The 20,886-nt window shown below is 32.1% G+C and overlaps 1 protein-coding gene across 3 annotated transcripts in view; it reads right to left on the bottom strand.

Moving 5' to 3' along the window:
* LOC126849659 (serine/threonine-protein phosphatase 2A regulatory subunit B'' subunit alpha) overlaps nt 1–20,886 on the bottom strand; it is a 99,173-nt gene that overhangs the window by 53,354 nt on the left and 24,933 nt on the right. For all 3 annotated transcript variants that reach the window (XM_050591713.1, XM_050591704.1, XM_050591722.1), the window contains exon 4: nt 20,132–20,261. In XM_050591713.1, coding sequence (XP_050447670.1) covers nt 20,132–20,261 — 130 coding nt within the window. The remainder of the gene's footprint in view (nt 1–20,131; nt 20,262–20,886) is intronic.

Below are 20,886 nucleotides of genomic sequence, written 5' to 3'. Positions count from 1 at the left end.
ACAATGTGTATGTGCGCAATAATGTCATGTGTACAAAACGTTAATATGAATTTCTTATATTATGTGCTCAATATGTCATGTGTACAATGTGTATGTGCACAATAATATCATGTGTACAATGTGTATGTGCACAATAATGTCATGTGTACAATATGTATGTGCACAATAATGTCATGTGTACAAACGTACGTTCGTATTTTTAATTTTTATACGTGCACAATAATGCTTGTAGGCAATCGGGAATGTCGGCAATTGAAGCTATCGGCAAAACGATGTAGGCAAACGAAGCTGTAGGCAAACGTAGCCTCCCCTCCACACCACCATAAGATAAAGTATGTGGCGCGTTTTTTTTCTGTAGTATCCCCAATAGGTCTAATCCACTAATGCACTAATAATGTTTTAGTGTGTGCACTAATAATTTCGCGTATAACAAAATTATTCAAAATTTTGGAGAACCGGAAATTGATTTGTTTACGTCAAAGGCAAATACAAAATGTAAAATTTTGTGTGCTTGGCATAAAGATTCAGAAGCGTTTGCTATCGACGCTTTCGCGATTTCATGAAGGAAATATTTTTTCTTTGCCTTTGCGCCATTCTCAGATAATACACAGAGTATTGAGTAAGATTCGTTTAGAACAAGCCAAAGGAATTGTGGTTCTATTATGGACTTCTCAATCATAGTTTCCTATATTTAATTCTCAAATAATAAATAATCTTATAAAATTTAAACTTTCAAACTCCTTAATTTTGTCTCCTGTGCAAAATCCAATAGGACTGGAGTAAACTTTGCGGCATTCGTACGTCAAAACTATTTATTTTACAAAAAAAAAATTAAACAGACATAAATTGTAGGAAATTTTTTCTAGTTTAATTTATTACATAACTATTTTTATCGAAAAATGAACCGGAAAGGAAATATTGTCAAAAAACCATTTTTCCAATACGGCGGCACGATCGGTAAAGAGATGGCAAAATGAAAATTCGAAAAGAGCACCTCAAAATCTATAAAACTGGTAAATATTAAAACTTTCGGAAAACTTTTCAGGTAAAGTCCTTTTTTGGTACCAAATGACTGGACTATCTGGAAAATTAAAAATATTTGTTGCTTTCATTAACACATATGAAAACAAATGAAATCAACAAGCCAAACAGAACATATAAAACCAAAATTGTAAAGTGCGGTAAATTTAGTATTTTATTTAATATTTTTCTTTTATTTAATATTTTAAACAATTCTGACAAAGAGAATTTACACGCATTTGTTATCACAAAAAATTGTTTAAAAACAATACTAACATCCCATTTACACGTGCAGAGAAAGGTAATGTTGAATGAACAGTGTTGGGAATAAATAAAGTAGAGTATGATTTTAGTACATGAAGTTGATTTATTCAGAGAAACTTTTTAGCACATGCGAAGAGGCCAATAGTTAGCATCGTAAGAGAAAGAAAATCAGTGAGCGAAAAAGAACAAAAATTGACGCGCCATCTATGGAGCATAAAACTAAAAACAGTGGGAATTTCAAAATTAATCCTAGATACAAATAATACTAAAATTTAGTGTTTTTTTTATTATTTCAACACTCCCACTAAAAAAAACCTTTTTTTTTAAACTAAATATAACATGAACTTGTTTCTTTTTCAGTATTGTAATATTCCCTTTAAAACTAATCTGAATTGAATATTATACAATATCTTTTGCAATTAGAGTCTTTTAATATTTGACTAGATTTCTTTGGTACTCTTGATGTTTATCATCTTCTGCATTTCAAGTGTCACCTTTGGTAAGAGTTTTGTTAATAAGTCAGCCTGCTGATCTTTTGATGTGTACCAAGAAAAATTTGTTTTCTTTATATTTTTCTCGAATAAAGTGGTAACGCACGTCAATGTGCTTACTCCTTTGATGGAATTCTGGATTTTTAATGAATTTTATTGCATTCATATTATCGATGTTGAGGGTGGTCTTCAGATTGTTAAATAAAGCAAGATCAGTAAATAAGCTCTTTATCCATATAATTTCCATGATTGTATGACTTGCTGCCACATATTCAGTTTCGGTAATAGATAATGTCACCACCTTTTGCTTTGATGAACTCCAGGCAATTGTAGAGTCGCCGAGATTCATCACAAGGCCTGTTGTAGATCTTCTTCTTCCAACATCTCCGACATAATCTGCATCACTGAATGCCTGAATGATTCAATTGTTTTGCAAGAAAATAGATTCCATGATCTACAGTCCCTTTTAAATACTTGAGGATTTTTTTGCATGCGTTCCAGTATATTTTCATTGGATTTTCGAGATACTGACTAGCGTTGTTCACAGAAAAAGTGATATCAGATCGTGTACCTATAGATAGGTAGATAAGACTACCTACAACTTGGCGATACGGAATATTTGAAGCTTCTTGATGTCTTATGCACATCTGCACATATTTGAAGATGCTGATCAGCCGGAACTGCAACTGCGTTGATATCTTCCATCTTGAATCGATGTAAGACCTTCCTAACATAATTTTCTTGATGTAAAAATTGAGCCATCAGTCAATTGTTCTATCTGCAAGCCAAGTATGTGCCTATTTTACCTGAAGTAATGTCAAATTCTTTACGTAATTTATTTAAGAGTTGATTTATCGTGTCTTGATTTACAGCAACATCATTCCATCATCTATGTGCATAGTCAGGATCAGCTGATTATTTCTTCATCCTTGTTAGTGAACACACATTGATCTGCGTTTGTTGGATGAAGCCCAAATTTACTCAGCTTTTGTGAAGCGACGATTCCAGCATCTGAATGCTTATTTCAGGTCATACAAACTGCGATTCAATTTTCAAACTTACTCGGTGCCATCTCTTACTCTGCATCCTTTAGGTTGATGCATATAAATTGTTTCGTCAATCTCTCCATACAGAAAGACGATCTTTACTTCAAATTGTTGGAGATGCATACTCTTGGAAGATGCAATAGATAAAATTATTCTGATTAAGTCAAACCTTGTTACTGTGCAAAATGTTTCATGGTAATCGACACCAGCTTTTTGTTTGAAACCTCTGGCTACAAGTCTTGCTATAAAACGCTTTGCACTATCATCACAGTCTTGTTTGATTTTATATATTCAACGGTTGTCAATAACTTGTTGGTCTTGAGGTGGATTCAATAATGTCCAAATTTTGTTTCTTCTTAGGGAATCGATTTCCTCATCCAAGGCTTTCTTCCATTTATCTCGCCACTTGTGATTGCTTCCTCATATGGCTCGGGTTCCTCACAATTCATAATGGATACACATGCATCACGATTTCTGATTGATGGTTTGATTCATCTATGATTTCTTAATTGGTTTTGTAAATTTTGTTCATCATTTATCTCTTTCTTCTTAGCTGTATGCAAATCATCTTCCGTCGCGTCGTTATCTTCATCAGTAATTTGTAGAGAATTTTGTAGCGTTGGATGTCTACGTTTTTCCTCATCTGAATCCCTTGTATTATTATTGGCATGGTAATTGAAACTTATCTCTGCAGGTTCATCCAGGCTCGGTTTTTCAATTGAATTATATTTACCTTGTTTTCTAGTAAATATAATGTCTCTATATATTTTTACCTGATCTTTCTCAGAAAGCCAAACACGATAGCCTTTCGTATTTTCATCATAGCCTACAAAATTTCCTATTTCAACTTTTACATCCCATTTGTGTCTCCTTTCCTTTGGAATATGTATATAAACTTCCTCTCCGAAAATTTTGAGACTTGTTAGGTTTCTTTTTTAGCCATAGCTCACCTAGTGACACATCCTTATTGTTATATGTTTCATATTCCGATTGAATGTGTACACAGCGTAATTGACTGCTTCAGCCCACATCTTAGGCAATCTGCTTGTATAAAGTAGTGTCCTTGTCAGTTCAATTACAGTTCGATTCTCACATTTAATAGCTCCGTTTTGTTCGGAAATATACGGTACCGTCTTTTGATATATAATGCCGAAACGATGCGTTAAATCGTCGATTTCTTGATTTACGAACTCAACAAGTCCATTATCTGTAAGTATTCAATTCCTCTATCTAGATGTTTATTTGTTTTTCTAAAAAAATCTTTAAAACAGTGAGTTGTTTCAATTTTTTGCTTGATGAAATATACTGTTCTCCAATGACTGTAGTCATCTTTAGCAATAGAAGGTATCGTGCTCCTCCCAAAAAATTAACTTGCATGGGACCACAGAGATCTGCATATACAAACTCACCCAGTCGTACGGATTTGGAATCACTCCTTGGAAACGATAACCGGTGCATTTTACCTAAAATGCAATCCTCACATCGGAAATCTTGATTCTGAAAAACTGTTTTTGATTTGTTTAATATTTTCTTTATTTGAACGACATTTTGATGCGCCAATCGTTTGTGCCAAGTCAGGAGAGAATTATGCGTTGCAACATTTGCTTGAAATTCATTCTTATTTTTGATAACTTTAAATTTCATCTGAAACAACTTGTCTTTTCTCTCTCCCATTGCAACGACACTTTTATTCTTTAATAGTTTCACCTTTATTAGTTTGCAGACTCTGTTGTCTGATTGGTATGTGATGCCTTTGTCAAGCTGCGCCAAGTGAAAAAAGGTTATAGGTTAGATTTGGAATATACAGAACATTTCTGAGGTGTTTTTTCTTCTATTCTTTCGAAAACTAAAATGTTGATTTCACCAGCTCCAACTGCAGGAATAAGCTTTCCATCTCCAATGCGCACTGACATTTCTTCTTTAAACTCATTATATGTGGTAAATCTTGCACGTTGATTGAACATATGATCCGTAGCATCTGAATCCATGTATCATTCACCATGGATTGTTTCGTTATTTTGTATCGTTGACAGAACTTCTCCAACGAGAGCTTCTCCTTTATCTGAATTCTGTTTCACACTTGCTGCTTTTCGCTTTCTGCAATTTCGTATCCAGTGGCCAGCTTTGTGACAGTAGTGACGCGTACCTGTTTTTTCAGACTTCCAGAATTTTTTACAGGTCTGCCAACAAATGCAAAAGCTGCGCTTTCAAATTTCTCACTTTGTCCAATCCTTGTTTTTTCTATAGTGAGTCTGAATATCAAATTTGTGAGTGTCCCCTTGTTAGCATGTGTGAATTCCCATGCACTAATGAAATGTTTGTACGATGAAAGTAAAGTCATTAAGATTTTTGTTACAATCATTTGCTCTGGAATTTTCCCACTAAGGTTTTGTAGACAGTGTACAAGATTCTCTAGCCAAGTCACGTGAGTGGCGATATCGTCTGACGAAACCATTTGAAGATTATATCATTGCTAAAGTAGCATGTGCACACTAGTTTCTGACTTTTGTTCGTAAACTGATACTAACTTGTCCCACATAGCCTTTGCCGAATCACAATTAATTATATGCAGCAACGGTTTTTCTTCTACAGATGTGGCAATAAATCTTTGCGCTGTATTGTCCTTCTTTGTCCACGCTGCGACCTGATTATACGCAGACTCATGCATCGAGGTCTCGATTAGGAAGTGTGGATGTAATTGCATCCAAGAAGCCGTTCGAGTTCAATGTGACGCACACTTGAAACTTCTAGGCGGCCCAATTTTCGATTCCTTTTAGTTTAATTATATGAGCGATCTTAATTTCCATTTTCACTATTTCACTTTGCACGCCGACCGAAATTGTAAGTCGAAATTTGATCACAATAAATACTGATTCTTAAAAATATTTATTTCCCAACGAGCCTGGGCCTACCTATTGAATGAACAATGTTGGGAATAAATAAATGAGTATGATTTTTGTACACGAAGTCGATTTATTCAGAGAAACTGTTTAGCACAAGCGGAGAGGCCAATAGTTAGCACCGGAAGAGAAAAAATCAGTGGGCGGAAAAAAACAAAACGTGCTATCTATGGAGCATAAAACTAAAAACTAAAAACATTGTTTTTAGTTTTATTCAATATTAACCCTAGATACAAATAATACTAAAATTTAGTGTTTCTTTTTCATTATTTCAACAGGTAACATCACGATTGCTAAGATAATAAATCTTCTTATATTATAAAAATGCAAGAGTTACCTAACAATAAGAACATATGATTGTTCAGAAGAATTCTATCAATATAATTATTTCCGATTTACAATTAATTATTAAAGGTAAAGAACCGCGATTTTATTTCTGTTTATATTTATACAATTTTATATTCTAGCGTTCTTTTATTACCAAGAGCTAATGAGTTGCTTAAGATCCATAAATAAAACCAGATAGCCAAGTCTGTCGACAGCAGATTATGCCAAATGTCTGCTATCAGTTGTTATTAGCAAAAAGGATACAAATTTGATACAAAAGTTGTTATTACAGATTAAATCGATAGATTGGTTCAAAAACTAAACAGAGTCTACTCGCAGAATCTGACAGCAGAATCTGTTAACATGACTTGACGTCAGATTGGCAGCAGAAAGCAACACCTGCCTGTGCGCAATCTGATAGCAGATTAATAATACAAGCCGAGCAAGATCTGCATGAATGTAATCTGATGGCAGATTGATAGTAAAAATTTAGCAGAATCTGCTAACATGACTTGAGGTAAAATTATAGGCAGAAATTGAGCAAGATCTGTCCACATGCAATATGCCGGCAAATTAGCAAAAATCAAACAGAATTTGTATTTTTCAATTTATTAAAATAGTATAGTTTATTCGCTTATCGCTATGTGGCGCACAATTTTCTTTCTATTCAATTTATTGTCATAAGCAAATGCTTAGAACATCTAATTGATTAGTTTGTAATCAAAATTTACTGTCAATTTACGATTGAAACCTTTAAATATATTTAAATGCACTATTTTATATAGCCAAAAACTGCAGATTCTGCTTGGTTTCTGCTACCAATCTGCTATCAGATTGCGCGCACGCAGATGCTGCTCGGTTTCTGTCGCCAATTTGACGTCAAGTCATGTTAGCAGATCCTACTCGGTTTCTGCTGCCAATTTGCTTTAGATTCTGTAAACAGGCTCTGTTGGCAGATCATAAACCTAATGCGGACATAACAGATGGCAAATTACCAGCAAGAATTGAGGGAATCTGTTGCCAATCTGCTGGCATATTGTACGCATTTTGTTTACTGGGAAAACATCCATTTAGGATCATCATCTCTTCCATTAATAGCCCTTTTTATATTAATTAGCTGCATGTTTACACAATATCATACATAAAAGCATTCTGCCGCAGAGTTATGTTTTCAAACAACTTTCATCTCATTGAGAAGTTTCCCGATATTGCTTTAAAAGAATATTATATACTCATCTCTTTTGACATGATCTCTCTTTTTATTAATGCTATGTTCCTTTGAATCTAATTATGGATGTTATTAGAAGATGAAATTTGATTGGATCCAACACAAAAATTCCTTTGGAGAAGTTTATGATTGCTCTGAGTATGATTTTGAACTTCACCGTTTACACTTTCAATGTAAAGGTTTATACTTTCAATGTAAAATTTACAAACAGACTTTCAGTATATGGGTTCATCTTTTTTTTTCTATTATCGCGGACCTAGGTCGTTTTGCAAGATTTTAATCAAACGCTCTCTCAATATTACCAATTACTTTATTTTTTTATGTGAGATACATGAGCCATTTCATAAGTAATACATATTGTAGTAATGCCGCGTACTGGATGATGCAATCTCAACGAAATTTTTCGATAGTTGTAATAAAAAATTTAAGGAAACAATATCTAATTTAGAAAACTTCCATAGTGTGTGCCATTATGAATTGACAAGTATTAGAAATGGCCTTTGCAGACGCTTTAGATATTGTGACAACAAGATCAACTTGTTGACCAACATTAGGCCAAATTTTTTTTTCTGCAAATTGTTTGTCTAAATATGGAGTACTGTCTGAGCATTAAAACTTCAGCACTATAAATATTTGTTGGATTTTTGGCCAAAGCTTCAATCTTGATTATTGATATTCTATCTACGATTATTGATATTCATGTGACACAATCTGAAGAATTTGCAGAGGCCATTTATAATACTTGTCAATTCATAATGATACGCATTATAGAAGTTTTTTTAGAATACATATTGCTTCCTCAAGTTCTCCACACATCTGTCCAAAAATTTCATTGAGATTGCACCATCCAGTCCGCGGCGTTACTACAATGTGCATTACTTTTGAAATGGTATGTATATATAACGCTAGCCATTCCTGCATTTTTTTTTGTTTCAGTCTTGAATATACATATTCAATTCTTTGCATTTATGGATAAAATTTACGTTGAAAATAGACTTTAACAACTGCCTTACTTTGTTGAATATTACAATTATCTCTTACGAGAGACATCTCATTTTTGATTGACATAAGCTGATTAACATAAGCGATTTTTTTCGAGGAGATACTTAAATTTTCATTCACAATTTCTTTTTTGTCATAAAAGAAGATTATTAGCTATTATTAATTTTGTTGATAGAGAATTTCTTCTCCCCCATTCAATGTATCACCAAAAAAATTTTATGTTTATTACACTAGTTTACAAGGTTTTGTACCAGAACATTTGAAGACTGTTTCTAGAGTAATTTTAAACGCTGAACACGAATCTGCCACCAAAAAAATTCTATCGGATCTGGTTTTCAAAATATTAAAAAAGTCATTTTTACGATATAGTAAATTTTTGATTAAATTTAGTAAACAAATTAGAAATGTTGAGCATTAAATTATGGTTTTTTATTTAGGACTTACGATCAGTTTCGCGTATTAACGTACAGCAATAATCGCCTAGCATGTTTTCGTCCAAATATCCTTGATAACGTTTCTCAATTGTCATTAAATCCTGATGGAAACATTCACCTTGCTCATCACTTGTCGCATTCAAGTTATCCAGAAAAGAATCAAGATGTGAATGTAAAAAATGAATTTTTAACGACATATGTGCACCTATTTCGTTATAGTTTTTTAATAATTCCTGAATAATTTCCTTTTAGTTGGCGCTTTTTTTGTTTGTCCAAGAAACTATGGACAACACGTTGAAATGATTACCATGCTGTAGGTTTTTTTAGTGATAAACATTTCACAGGCTTTTTGTCATAAAGCAATTTTCTAATTTGAGGATCCACAAATATGCCCTCCTTAATTTTTCCATAAGAAATTTGTGGAAACGCGGTCACCAAATATTTAAACACAGCACTATTTATATCTAAAGCTTTTACAAAATTTTTCATTAGGCCAAGTTTAATATGAAGTGGTGGGAAGGAAAACTTTTTTGAATTGATCAATGATACATTCTTAACATTTTCTTTGCCCGAATAGCACTCTCTGTCAGGCCAAAGTTTTCTTTTGTAATGAGAGAGATTGCGTCGCACGGCTGTTCCCTAGACATAAAAAGCAACAATATTTAGTGAAGTCACTTTACAAACTAATTAATAAACCGAAATCACCTTAAGATCGCCGCTTACTTTCCATTTGTACTATTCATATTTGATAAATTTAAATATTTAATTCATCAAAGCATACATTTCTTTTATGTTTACAGCATAATCAATTGAAATAGATAGGCTTTCCATTTCCAATATGGAGAAGAATAATCTTTAAACTATATTTGCTACTGTCGATGAACAAACGCCATTCATTTGCATCGTACTGATTCATTTGATTAAATAGACCTCTAACATCAGTGCAAAAACAAATTGTACTTTTTTTTAAATTGCAAATAGTTTGCTTCTGTTTCTATAAATGATCATTTTGTTCCCATCTGCAAGATGTTTCCGTTGCTGTAAACGTGATGCCAATATCTCTACTTTTATTTTGATAGATGCAAATCTCGAATTAAATCATTTAACTCTGGTTGAGTCACTAAATAACTATTTGTTTCGATCATGAATTCACTGCCATTATTCCCAGCTGCTTCATTAGAGGATAGTTCCGATTCAATACTATTGATATCACCAGGATAAAATGATATTGGTTGATTGTTTAAACGAAGGACTGACTTTGTTGCTGATAAAACATCGGCATATTTCACGGAATGTTCTTTACATCAATTTCAACAATTTTTGCTTAACAAAAATAGCAATCTTTATCATGATTTGCAGGCTCTTTTCAAAGCATTGTGGTATACTATAAGGCAAATAAACTTTCTCTTCACTTGCCCATCTATGCAAAATGGCCTTGCAACTATTGCAAAATAAATGCGGAGTTCATTCATCATCTTGGTTATCGACCGCAAAATCAAAGTAATGTAAATAGACGAGTTTCAGTGATTCTATAATTATGCGGCCTCTTTTTTCAACAATATAATATATTGTCTACAAATATAACAAAAATAATTTAGATCAGTCTTATACTTTTATTCTTTATTTTTATGATATTATACACCGCATATTCTTTATCGACATTTTTACGCGATAATATAAAGGAAAACAACTCGACCGATATTTTCGTGAAAAAATGTGATATAATAAAATGAAATTGTAAGGTAACTTGTAGTGCTGCTAATTTTCTATCAGGTCTAAAAAATTTGACTCGATAGAATTTTTCTGGCTGCAGATTCGAAATCAGCACCTCAAAATATGTCAAAAAAAGTTGATTTTATTTTTGGCACTAAAAAAAGGGTAAAATTTGTAAACTAATGTTATTAATATTTTAGGAAAATTAATGTTTTAAAAAACAGTCATACTCCAGAACAAATTTTTGATACTATCAATTTTAGATTGAAATATCTTCCACATCAAAATAATTTGACTGAACAGGAAAATTTTCGGATGATTCACATCCTTTTTTTCTTTTGCCTTATCAAATCCTTGTTGAAAAAATTTAATTTCATTGTTAAAAATACTCATCTACATTTGGCTTGCACTTGTTTTGATAATTTGAAATCCTTCATCAAGATGCATAAAAGTCCACTGCCTCAATCAAATCATAACGTGATTTATAAAATTGATTGCAAGAATTGCAATGCATCCTATGTTGGCCAAAATGATCATTAAAAACATTATATTACAGAATATAATCATATAAATAGATCTTGTTCTCAGACTTCTGTGATAACTAAGCACATAATTAATGAGAACCGTGAGTTTGATTGGGATAACATATAGATTTTAGATAATAAGCCTTGTTCAATTCTTCTTACTTATCGATTATCGAAAAATTCAATAAGATTTAAATTTATTGCACTTTACCGCACTATTTTGATTTTACATCTGCTTCTGTTTTGCCTTGTTGATCTCATTTGTTTTCAGTATTTGTCTTCTGCGTCTGTTTGACAGTTTAAGTCTTGCGAAGCGTTATGTGAATTTCGTACAGACACGGCTTTGATTTTATGCTTATTATACTCTCCATTGATAAGTTGCGTTTTTGTAAAACTATGAATTTATTTTTTAGTTCTCATTTTTCCACCATTAACTTTTTAAGCAGTTGTCTGACTTCAATTTTTTCTCCCGCAAGTTCTGGCTAAAACTTTCTGCTGAATAATGATTCTCGTCCTATGCTAACCTATCTTTAGATGCGTACCCATAATCGACATATATTTGATACTTTCTGATTTTGGTAAATATGCATTAAAGATCGCATCTCAACGATTTAATCGCCACTTATAAATAGGGGAAAGTATTCTGAGTAATTCTTTGCAAGAATCAAATGGCAGACGGCATTGGTAGAAGATATAACAAATTGAAGTTTGACATTAAAGTTTGGGTATACTGTAATAATTTGTTATCTTTTGATTAAAAAAAACTATTTACAATATTTATGCATATGCAAGAAAGGAGCTTCTCGCCTTTCCTTGTACCCTAATCACGAAATAATTTTAAGCTAACCTAAAACTATTTTCAGTTTTAAAAGTAAAGTTAGATTGAGTTAGATTAAAATTTTTTTAAGATGAGGAGGGGCAGAGCTCCTACCTCACTCACGTATTCAATAAATAATATTTTTCAAGATAAGATTCAAAAAGTCACATGTTGAAAGCTTACTTGCATGTTGAATTGAAAGTAAGCTTTAAGAAATAGTGAAACCGACCTATTGACAAAATATTTACGATCATGTACTTATTCCGTAAATGTAAACTTTTAAATACTTTTTCAATCTCTATTCTATAGCAAATACAACATACACAAACTTTTCCTAATGTTATTTTATAATATCTGAAAAAAAGTGTGAAACTTTATTTTGTTATATCTCCTAAAGCAACGCCATCTGTCTTGATTGTTATGGACATAATTACTCAAAACACTCCTTCTGCAATATATCTAACAAGGCGTGAGTCGGGAAACGGATTTTAATGAAATTTTGTGACATTGTAGTACTCCCCTAAGACTTCAATTCTGCAAAGCGGCAGTTTCTGAGAAAAACGCATTTAAAAATGACGAGCGTATACCGGTAACTTTTACATTAATTTATGTAAAAATAATTTAACATTTTACAACAATTTCTAAATAATTAATAACACAAATTAATAACAAGCTAAAAATAACATTTTTTTAAAATTTGCAATTAGATTTTAAAAAATAAATAAAAAAAGGCATCCTGCCAGGAACCGAACCTAGATCTCCAGCGTACTAGACTGGTATTCTATCTATCACGCCGGCTCCGGTAAATGAGTGTCAAAATTACTAGTATACGCTCGTCGCGTAATTTTCAAATGCGTTTTTTTTTTAAATGCTTGAGAAGTGGGTCCTGCCGCTTTGCAGAATTGAAGTCTTAGGAAAGTACTACAATATCACAAAGTTTCTTTAAAATCCGTTTACTGGATCACGCGCCCTCCCCTTGAAAGTGATGATTAAATCAATAAGATATGACTTTAATATATTATAATACATTTTATCGTTTTTCATAATATTACTATTAATATATGATTTTAAATTAACCGCTAAGCGAGTGTGGCGATATATACTGCGACAGCAAAGAGCGCCTCAGGTTAGATGACGCTGGAGGAAGGAAGAAGGACTCAGTGTGGGTGAAATGAGACGTAGCGAGACATACTGTTGCGAATCCCGAATTACTTTTGTATCTTTTGTTCAAATATATACAAATATATAATATTTTTAATATTAAATCCTACAAAACGCAATTGGAGGCTCGTCCAATTTTGGGATAAAGCTTGTGTGGAGAGTAATGAGTATTACGACGAGAAATGCCGACGCAATTAACGATGCATTTACAGGACAAAGAAAGAAGAGTGAGTCAGTGGTCGAGTGAGTGAACAAGAGATATAATAAAGCCGACAGGCAAAGACGCAAGAAAAAGTGCACAAAATTAAAGATGAAAAACAAATCCGATAGGACGCAAAACGGAATCAGATATTTAGTGACAAACTTGATGAAGAATTTGGCGGTCATTAAGGCATCAGCTCATTTTTTAAAACGATGGAGACCGCAAAGTCGGCAGCATCTCGGAGACTTTCAAGGTTTTATTTTTAGAGAGGGTTTCCCAGAATATGTCAGTAAGTTGGAATATGCAAAACGATTGACTCTTGATGATCTCGTACCTTATTATAATATTCTTGGTTTAGAATACGATGGAAATAAAGAAGAAGTGAGTACCCGAATTTGCAATAATTTAATGGATTTGAATACATTAACGCGTGCAGATGACTCAAGCGAGAATGAAGAATGAGAAATCAGAGGAGGCCGAGGAAGATGAAGAAAGGCTAAGTAAAAATGAAAACTAACGTGCACGAGAAAAAAAGCAGACACTAATGAACTTTTCCATGACGAATAAGAATATAAAAATGTGAAAAGTTCGATTAAATCTTTTAATGATATCGACGTATATCCTCCATATGTCGAAAGATGGATAACTGATTTTGAAGATACAGCTACTTTATTCAACTGGACAGAAGGTAGTATTTATCAAAAAATCATTGATGGGCTCTGCCAAAATATTGGTGGAAAGTGAGGGCATTATTAAGAAATGAAAAAAGATAAAATCGATTCTGAAAAAAGAATTTTCTGATAAAATCAACAATTACATGAAATGTTGCTAAAAAGAAAAATGAAGAAACGGGAGACGCTACAAAAATATTATTTGGTGATGAAAGAATTGACATCACGAAGAAGATTAGAATCGAATGTACTTATTCAATATGTAGACGATATTCAGGACGATGCTAACAGAAAAACTAGTGCTATATGGAGAAAATTGGAAGATTGAAGAAAAGCTAAAAGTGTACGAAGCTATACGGAAGAAAAATCAAGAGAAGGCAAAAAGCAGGAAAAAAAGTGAATATATGGGAAGAGAAGAAACAGCGAAGAGAAGTGTGTAGTTCGTCAAAAAAGACGTCGACTAAAGAGCAAGATTCTGGGACACGATGTTATAACTACGGAGCCAAAGGGCATAAATCTAGAGACTGTAAGAAAAAAGAGTTAGGCAAAAAATGTTTCAAGTGTCAGAAATTCGGGCATACGGCTATTCAGTGCAATATGGTACAAAAAAGTAAAGTAGATAAAAAACAGTCGGTAAACACAGTCATTTGTTTTAATAATAAAATATTAAAAAAGATAATGATTAATAATACGTGTGTAAATGCATTGATTGACATGAGCAGTCAAGTTATTATAATGCACAAGGATATTTACAGTAAAATCAATTTTGGGCAATTAATGAATACAACTATCTATTTAGCTGGTTTCGGAAAAGAAGAAGCATGGTCCATAAGTTGTTTTCAGTAGTTAAAATAGATAATGAAGAATTTCCATGCACTATGTTGTTCCACAAAATGCGATGAGTATAAATATGATAATCAGTAATAATATCTTAAATATGACGGAAGTAATTATTAACGCGAACGGAATAATAATTCGTATATCTACCACGTTTTTAGCGCAAATCAGTGTATTTGATAAACAATCATTAGATATCGGCAATACAACTAACTCAAAAATTCGTGAAGAAGTCGAAAATATGGTCGCGTCAGATTGACCAAGTAAATATAAACGATTAATGTTAACCTGCGTATTATTTTTAAAGAAAATAATCTAATCGCTTAAAAACTTTATCGTTTACCCGCGCCGGAAAGAGAAATTGTAGAGAAACAAGAGAGAAAAGTGGATTAAGAATTGATTAACGATGATATTATAGAAGCGTGTACATCAGAGTATTCAAGCCCAGTAGTAATAATAAAGAAGAGACGATTCGCCGCGAGTGTATATAGATTATAGAAAATTGAATAGATTTGTTGAAAAAGATGGTCATCCATTACCTTTAATCGAAGATTTGTTAGACAAATTAGAAATTTATGTGTGTTCAGTACGCTAGACCTAAAAAACGTTTCTTCACGTGGTAGAAAAAGAAAATAGGAAGTATACCTCTTTTGTAACGCATTGTGATCAATATCAATTTTTAAAAGTTTCTTTCAGGTTGTGAAATTCACCATGAGTTTTTTAACGATTTATAAGTGCCACATTTTGGGAATTAATTAAACAGAATATTGTTTTACTTTATTTAGATGATTTAGTCATACCAACTGTGAACAAACAAGAAGCATTGCTTCGTCTGCGACTAGTATTAAAAACAGCGAGAGAGTATGGTATAGATAGAGAGTATATATATATATATATATATTTGCAATTAAATTTCAAGAAGTGTCAATTCATAAAAAATCTACTGTATATTTAGGTCATATAGGACGGGAGCAGAGTTTATCCTTCTCCAGAAAAGATTAAAGCCGTAATCGATTATCCAGAGCCACAAGGATTGAAAAATATTCAAACCTTTTTAGGCTTATCGGGCTATTTCAGAAAATTTATTCCTTTATATTTAATCATAGCTAAACCTTTGAGTAATCTGTTGCAGAAAGACCTACCATATATTTTTAACGAAACAGCCAAGGATGCATTTCAACGGCTAAAAAAGTTATTAACAAGGGGAGGCCAGACATGCCCGACGCCAATTCAAGCGGTGATTTTTCTATCTATAGTCCTCAATGAGAAAAAAATTGTGTTAAAGTTATAGAACACGCTTCTCACGCGTTTGTCTGAAAATTAATATAAAAGATTTTAAATTAAAAAAAAAGAACTTAATCGCTTTACGATGTGCAATAATCAATGGTGACGTGGTTCAGCGGATAGCACTCAAATCTTGTAAATGCGGAATCACTGGTTAGAATCCCTGTAATTTTTTTTTAATTTTTATGTAATTCTTTTTTTGTTCCCAGCAGCATTTTAGCATTAAATAAATAAATATTACGCGGATTTTTCATAATAATTAATTTTTAATATTTTGTTCGATATTTTTCGATGAAAATTTGTGCAATGATATCGAAATGCTTCCTATAGAAAAAATAAGGGAATGAACAACGTTTAATTCAAGAAATATATTAATTAAAATAAAATAATAGTTAATAACAATAATTAATAAAAATAATTGTATAAACAACAAATCACAATAATTAAAAATTTTTTTACAAATAATTATATACAATAAATTATTTTTTTTTTGGCAGCATTTTACAATTAGCATTAACATTAAAAAAAGACATTTTTAATTATTATGAATTGTTTATGTAATTATTATTATTAATTATTATAATTAATTATTTTGTTTTAATGAACATATTTCTTAAATTAAACATTCATTTACTTTTCCCTTATTGTTGCTTTATTTATTTGTAAAAAACATTTTGATATCATTGCACGAATTTTCATCAAAAAAATATGAAACAAAATATTAAAAATTAAATGTTATTATAAAAAACTAGCGTAATATTTATTTATTTAATGCTAAAATGCTGCTGGAAATAGGAAAAAAAAATTACACAAAATTAAAAAATTTAATTAAAAAATTACATACAGGGATTTTCTAACCAGCGATCCTGCACTTACGAAACTTGAGCGCTATTCAGTGAGCCATGCCACCACTTCGATTATTGCACATCGCAGATAAGTTCTGTTTGAAAATGGGATCGTCCCGTTTGCGCACATTATGGATTGGACACGATAAAATTTTCCGATCGGACACAGATCCGCGCGTTTCCTGTCCATGCATGTACTTTAATATGCGTCTGTGTCCGATCAAACCTATGTCCGATCGGGCCTGTGTCCAATCAGGTCGGTGTCCAATTTGCAACCATATGTGTCCGATCGAAACTGTATCCTATTGAATTTGTGTTCGATCGAGCCTGAGTCCGATTGGGACTGTGACCGATGGCAACAGAACATAGAAGGAAACGGGACTGTATGCGGGTGTGATGCAAAAATCACCTGAGGATTATCTGTTACATCTTGTCTACTATATGAGTAAGAAAATTAAGCAAGAGGAAAGAAATTATTGTAGCTCTGAGTTAGAAGTATTAGCGATAATAGAAGCAATTAAAAAATTTAGAGTGTATTTGCTAGGAATTAAATTTAAGATATTAACTGATTGTGCAGCGTTTCAGTGCACTATGAGTAGGAAAGATTTGACAACTTGTGTTGCTAGATGGGCCTTGTTACTAGAAGATTACGATTATATTATAGAGCATAAAGCGAGAACATGAATGAAACACGTAGATGTTCTAAGCAGACATCCTGTTATGGCGGTATCAACGTGCTTAATTATTAAAATACAACAAAATCAGGACACTGAAATTAAAGCTATAATAGCAATTTTAAAAGATAAACTATATAATAATTATATTATGTGCAGAACTTACTTAAGTTTAAGGATGATCGTGATTTGCTTGTGATACTTAAATCTATGGAAACCGATATTATACTAACGATGCATGAAAAAGGACATTTAGCCGCGAAACGGATTGAAGAATCACAAAAGTATTATATACGCGATTTAAAAAGAAAAGTTAAATATTACATTGCGTACCTTGTATTTTAATCATAAAATTAATCATAAAATAGGCAAACAAGACGGTTTTTTACATCCGATATCAAAACCCGATACCCCCTTGCATACGTATCATGCCGATCATTTAGGACCCTTAGAAACGACTAATAAGAGTTATAATTATATTTTAGCTATAATAGATAGCTTTACTAAATTTGTATGGTTGTATCCAACCAAAAATAAAACAACGCATTAAGTTATAGCTAAACTAAATTTACAAAAAGAAATATTTGAAAACCCTGTGTGCATTGTAACTGATAGAGGAACAGCTTTTACCTCCTAAGAGTTCAATGATTACTGTAAAGACGAATAAATTAAGAATATAACTATCACCATAGGCTTACCAAAAGCTAACGATCAAATAGAGCGTTTAAACTGAACGATTATATCGATACTTTCAAAATTTTCGATAGACGATCCTAATAAATGATACAAACATGTCGGAAAAGTATAGCAGGTGTTGAATTTAATTTATCATCGCAGTATAATTACGACGCTTTTTGAGTTATTATTTGGAATAAAAATGCGTAATAAATTTGATCTTAAACTGCTCGAAATGATAGAAGAAGAATTTCAATTACAATTCGAGGAAGAGCGCAATCAATTTAGGATTAAGGCAAAAGAATAAGAATTAAAAGTGCAATCCGAGAATTGTAAAATATATAATCTCAGACATAGAAAATTATCCAAATACAATATAGGGGACTTTAGTGGCAATAAAGAGAATCCTACTCGGATCAAGCCATAAATTGCGAGCAAAATACTTAGGAATTGAAATTAAAAAAACTAAGTTGAATGATACATATGATGTTACTAAAGTAGGAGATCATGAGGATCATTACATATATCCACCTACGCCGAATATTTAAAATCGTGGACACATGTTAGAGGTAAATAAACATTATCATAAGCGTTATGCCTGATAGTATTTTAATCTAACGTTAATCATAGTTCTAAGGTATAGAGAATAAGTTTATATGATTTGGTTCGGTTTAACTTCCAAAGAATTTTTAGTTTATATGATTTTGTTTTATAATTTACGTATTAAGAATGATGCAATACTTGTAAGAATCATCTGAGACGCATGATTATGCAGAATGGCCGAATGTGGGATATGATTTTAAATTAACCGCTAAGCGAGCATGGCGATATATGCTACGATAACGAGGAGGTTAGATGGCGCTGAAGAAAAGAAGAGGGACTCAGTGTGGATGAAACGAAACGTAGCGAGACATATTGTTGCGATCCCGAATTACTTTTGTATCTTTTGTTCAAATATATACTGTTTTTAATATTGAATCCTACATTAATATTTACAATCCCTAAAATTACGACATTTAAAAATATTCTCGCGAAAACTTGAAAACCCATATAGAATTGTATAATTATAAATCTCGCATCCAGAGCATCAGGTAATATGAACTGAACCTTGCTTCGCGTGAAAACTTACAGATACATCTGAAACTGTACAATTACAAATTTTATTTAGAATCTGAAGCATTGGGCAATATGGGCTGCATTTCACTTTGTGCGGAAAGTTATACACCTATGTGGAACTAAATTTTATTTCACATCCAAATAGACACAACGAACAGAATGTCGCAAATTGAGAAGTATTAACAAAAATATTACGAGACAAATGAACGTACTAAATGATGAACTATCATGGAAGATGAAACATCAAACAATAAAATTTCGCGGATGATGAAATGTTGCGGACAATGTAAAGTCGGGCGGTAAAAATGTCTTACAAACAAATGACACAAGAGAGAGCAAAGTGACATGATACTTACATGCTATTTAATTTTCAAGCCCATTTATTAATTTTTATTAATTTGAAAGATAAATAATTTAAAAAGATAAAAATATACGCCAAATATATAGAAAAGTATTCAAATTTATTATATATATATATATATATATATATATATATATATATATATACAACATATATTTACACAATGAAAAATTGTTAAAAAATTAACTTTTTTAAAATAGATACATGATCAAAGCAACTAGCTAAGTAGTTGATTATGTGTTATCAATTTCTAATCAATTCTAAATAAATTAGGATTTCCTTAGTAATTTAATAAAGTGTATAAGATAAATATGTAAAATAGATCATATTTCACCGATTTTGTGACAGCAAATTAGATACATTACAGCGGTAGTTGTTCTGAGTAATTCTCCGCAAAAATCAAGTGAAGGACAGCATTGGTTTAGGAAATATAGCAAATTAAAGTTTGATAATTTTAATGCTTTTCCTTAGGAAAAATAATGATTGGATTAAAAATAATCATTAAATTATTTTAATTAAAAATATGTATAAATTCTGACCTTTGTAATAATATGGAATTGCGCGCGAGAAGCACAACATTTCGGTAAACTTTGAAAAACTGCAGTAATTTTTGAGAGAATCGTTTCCAATTGCGAGAGAGGAACTGGTTTTCCTCCTGGAAAATAAAATCTAAAAAAGATAACATTATTTTAAAATTACACATTTAAATGGAATAGACTCGGTTAGCATCGGTTAAGCACATGCAATTAATGTTACATAATATTTTGAGCAATAATGTAATTTAATCATTTTTTTTAAATTAAATTAAAAATATATGTTTTGGAAATAATTGTGTTTCTATAAAATAATAATAATTTTTATATCAATAAATTTTTTTTTGTTTGTTTCTATTTTCCTTTCTTTCCTATGTACAATTTTATTAATTGTACCGTGTATAGGGGTCTCACAATCATTATTCGCATAGGGCCCCGCATAGTGCACAAAGACCGTTAATGAAATAAATACCCATATTCTCTGCAATTGAATTAATTTGGTACAAGAATAAATGCTTGTCGATACTTTTCAGAGTATTATATATGGGATCGTCCCGTTTGCGCACATTACGGATCGAATACGACAAAATTTCCCGACACAGGTTCGATCGGACCCCGGCCCGATCGGACACAGATCCAATCGGACACCGACTTGATCGGACACATATGGTTGCAATTGGACACAGGCCCGATCGAACCAGTGTTCGATCAGGTCTGTGTCCGATCGGGTCTGTGTCCTATCGGGAAATTTTGTCGTGTCC

This window comes from Cataglyphis hispanica, chromosome 1, assembly GCF_021464435.1.
Source record: "Cataglyphis hispanica isolate Lineage 1 chromosome 1, ULB_Chis1_1.0, whole genome shotgun sequence".
Classification (NCBI taxonomy): domain Eukaryota; kingdom Metazoa; phylum Arthropoda; class Insecta; order Hymenoptera; family Formicidae; genus Cataglyphis; species Cataglyphis hispanica.
Note: the sequence above shows the minus strand (reverse complement) of the source record. Positions and strands in the feature narration are given on the sequence as shown.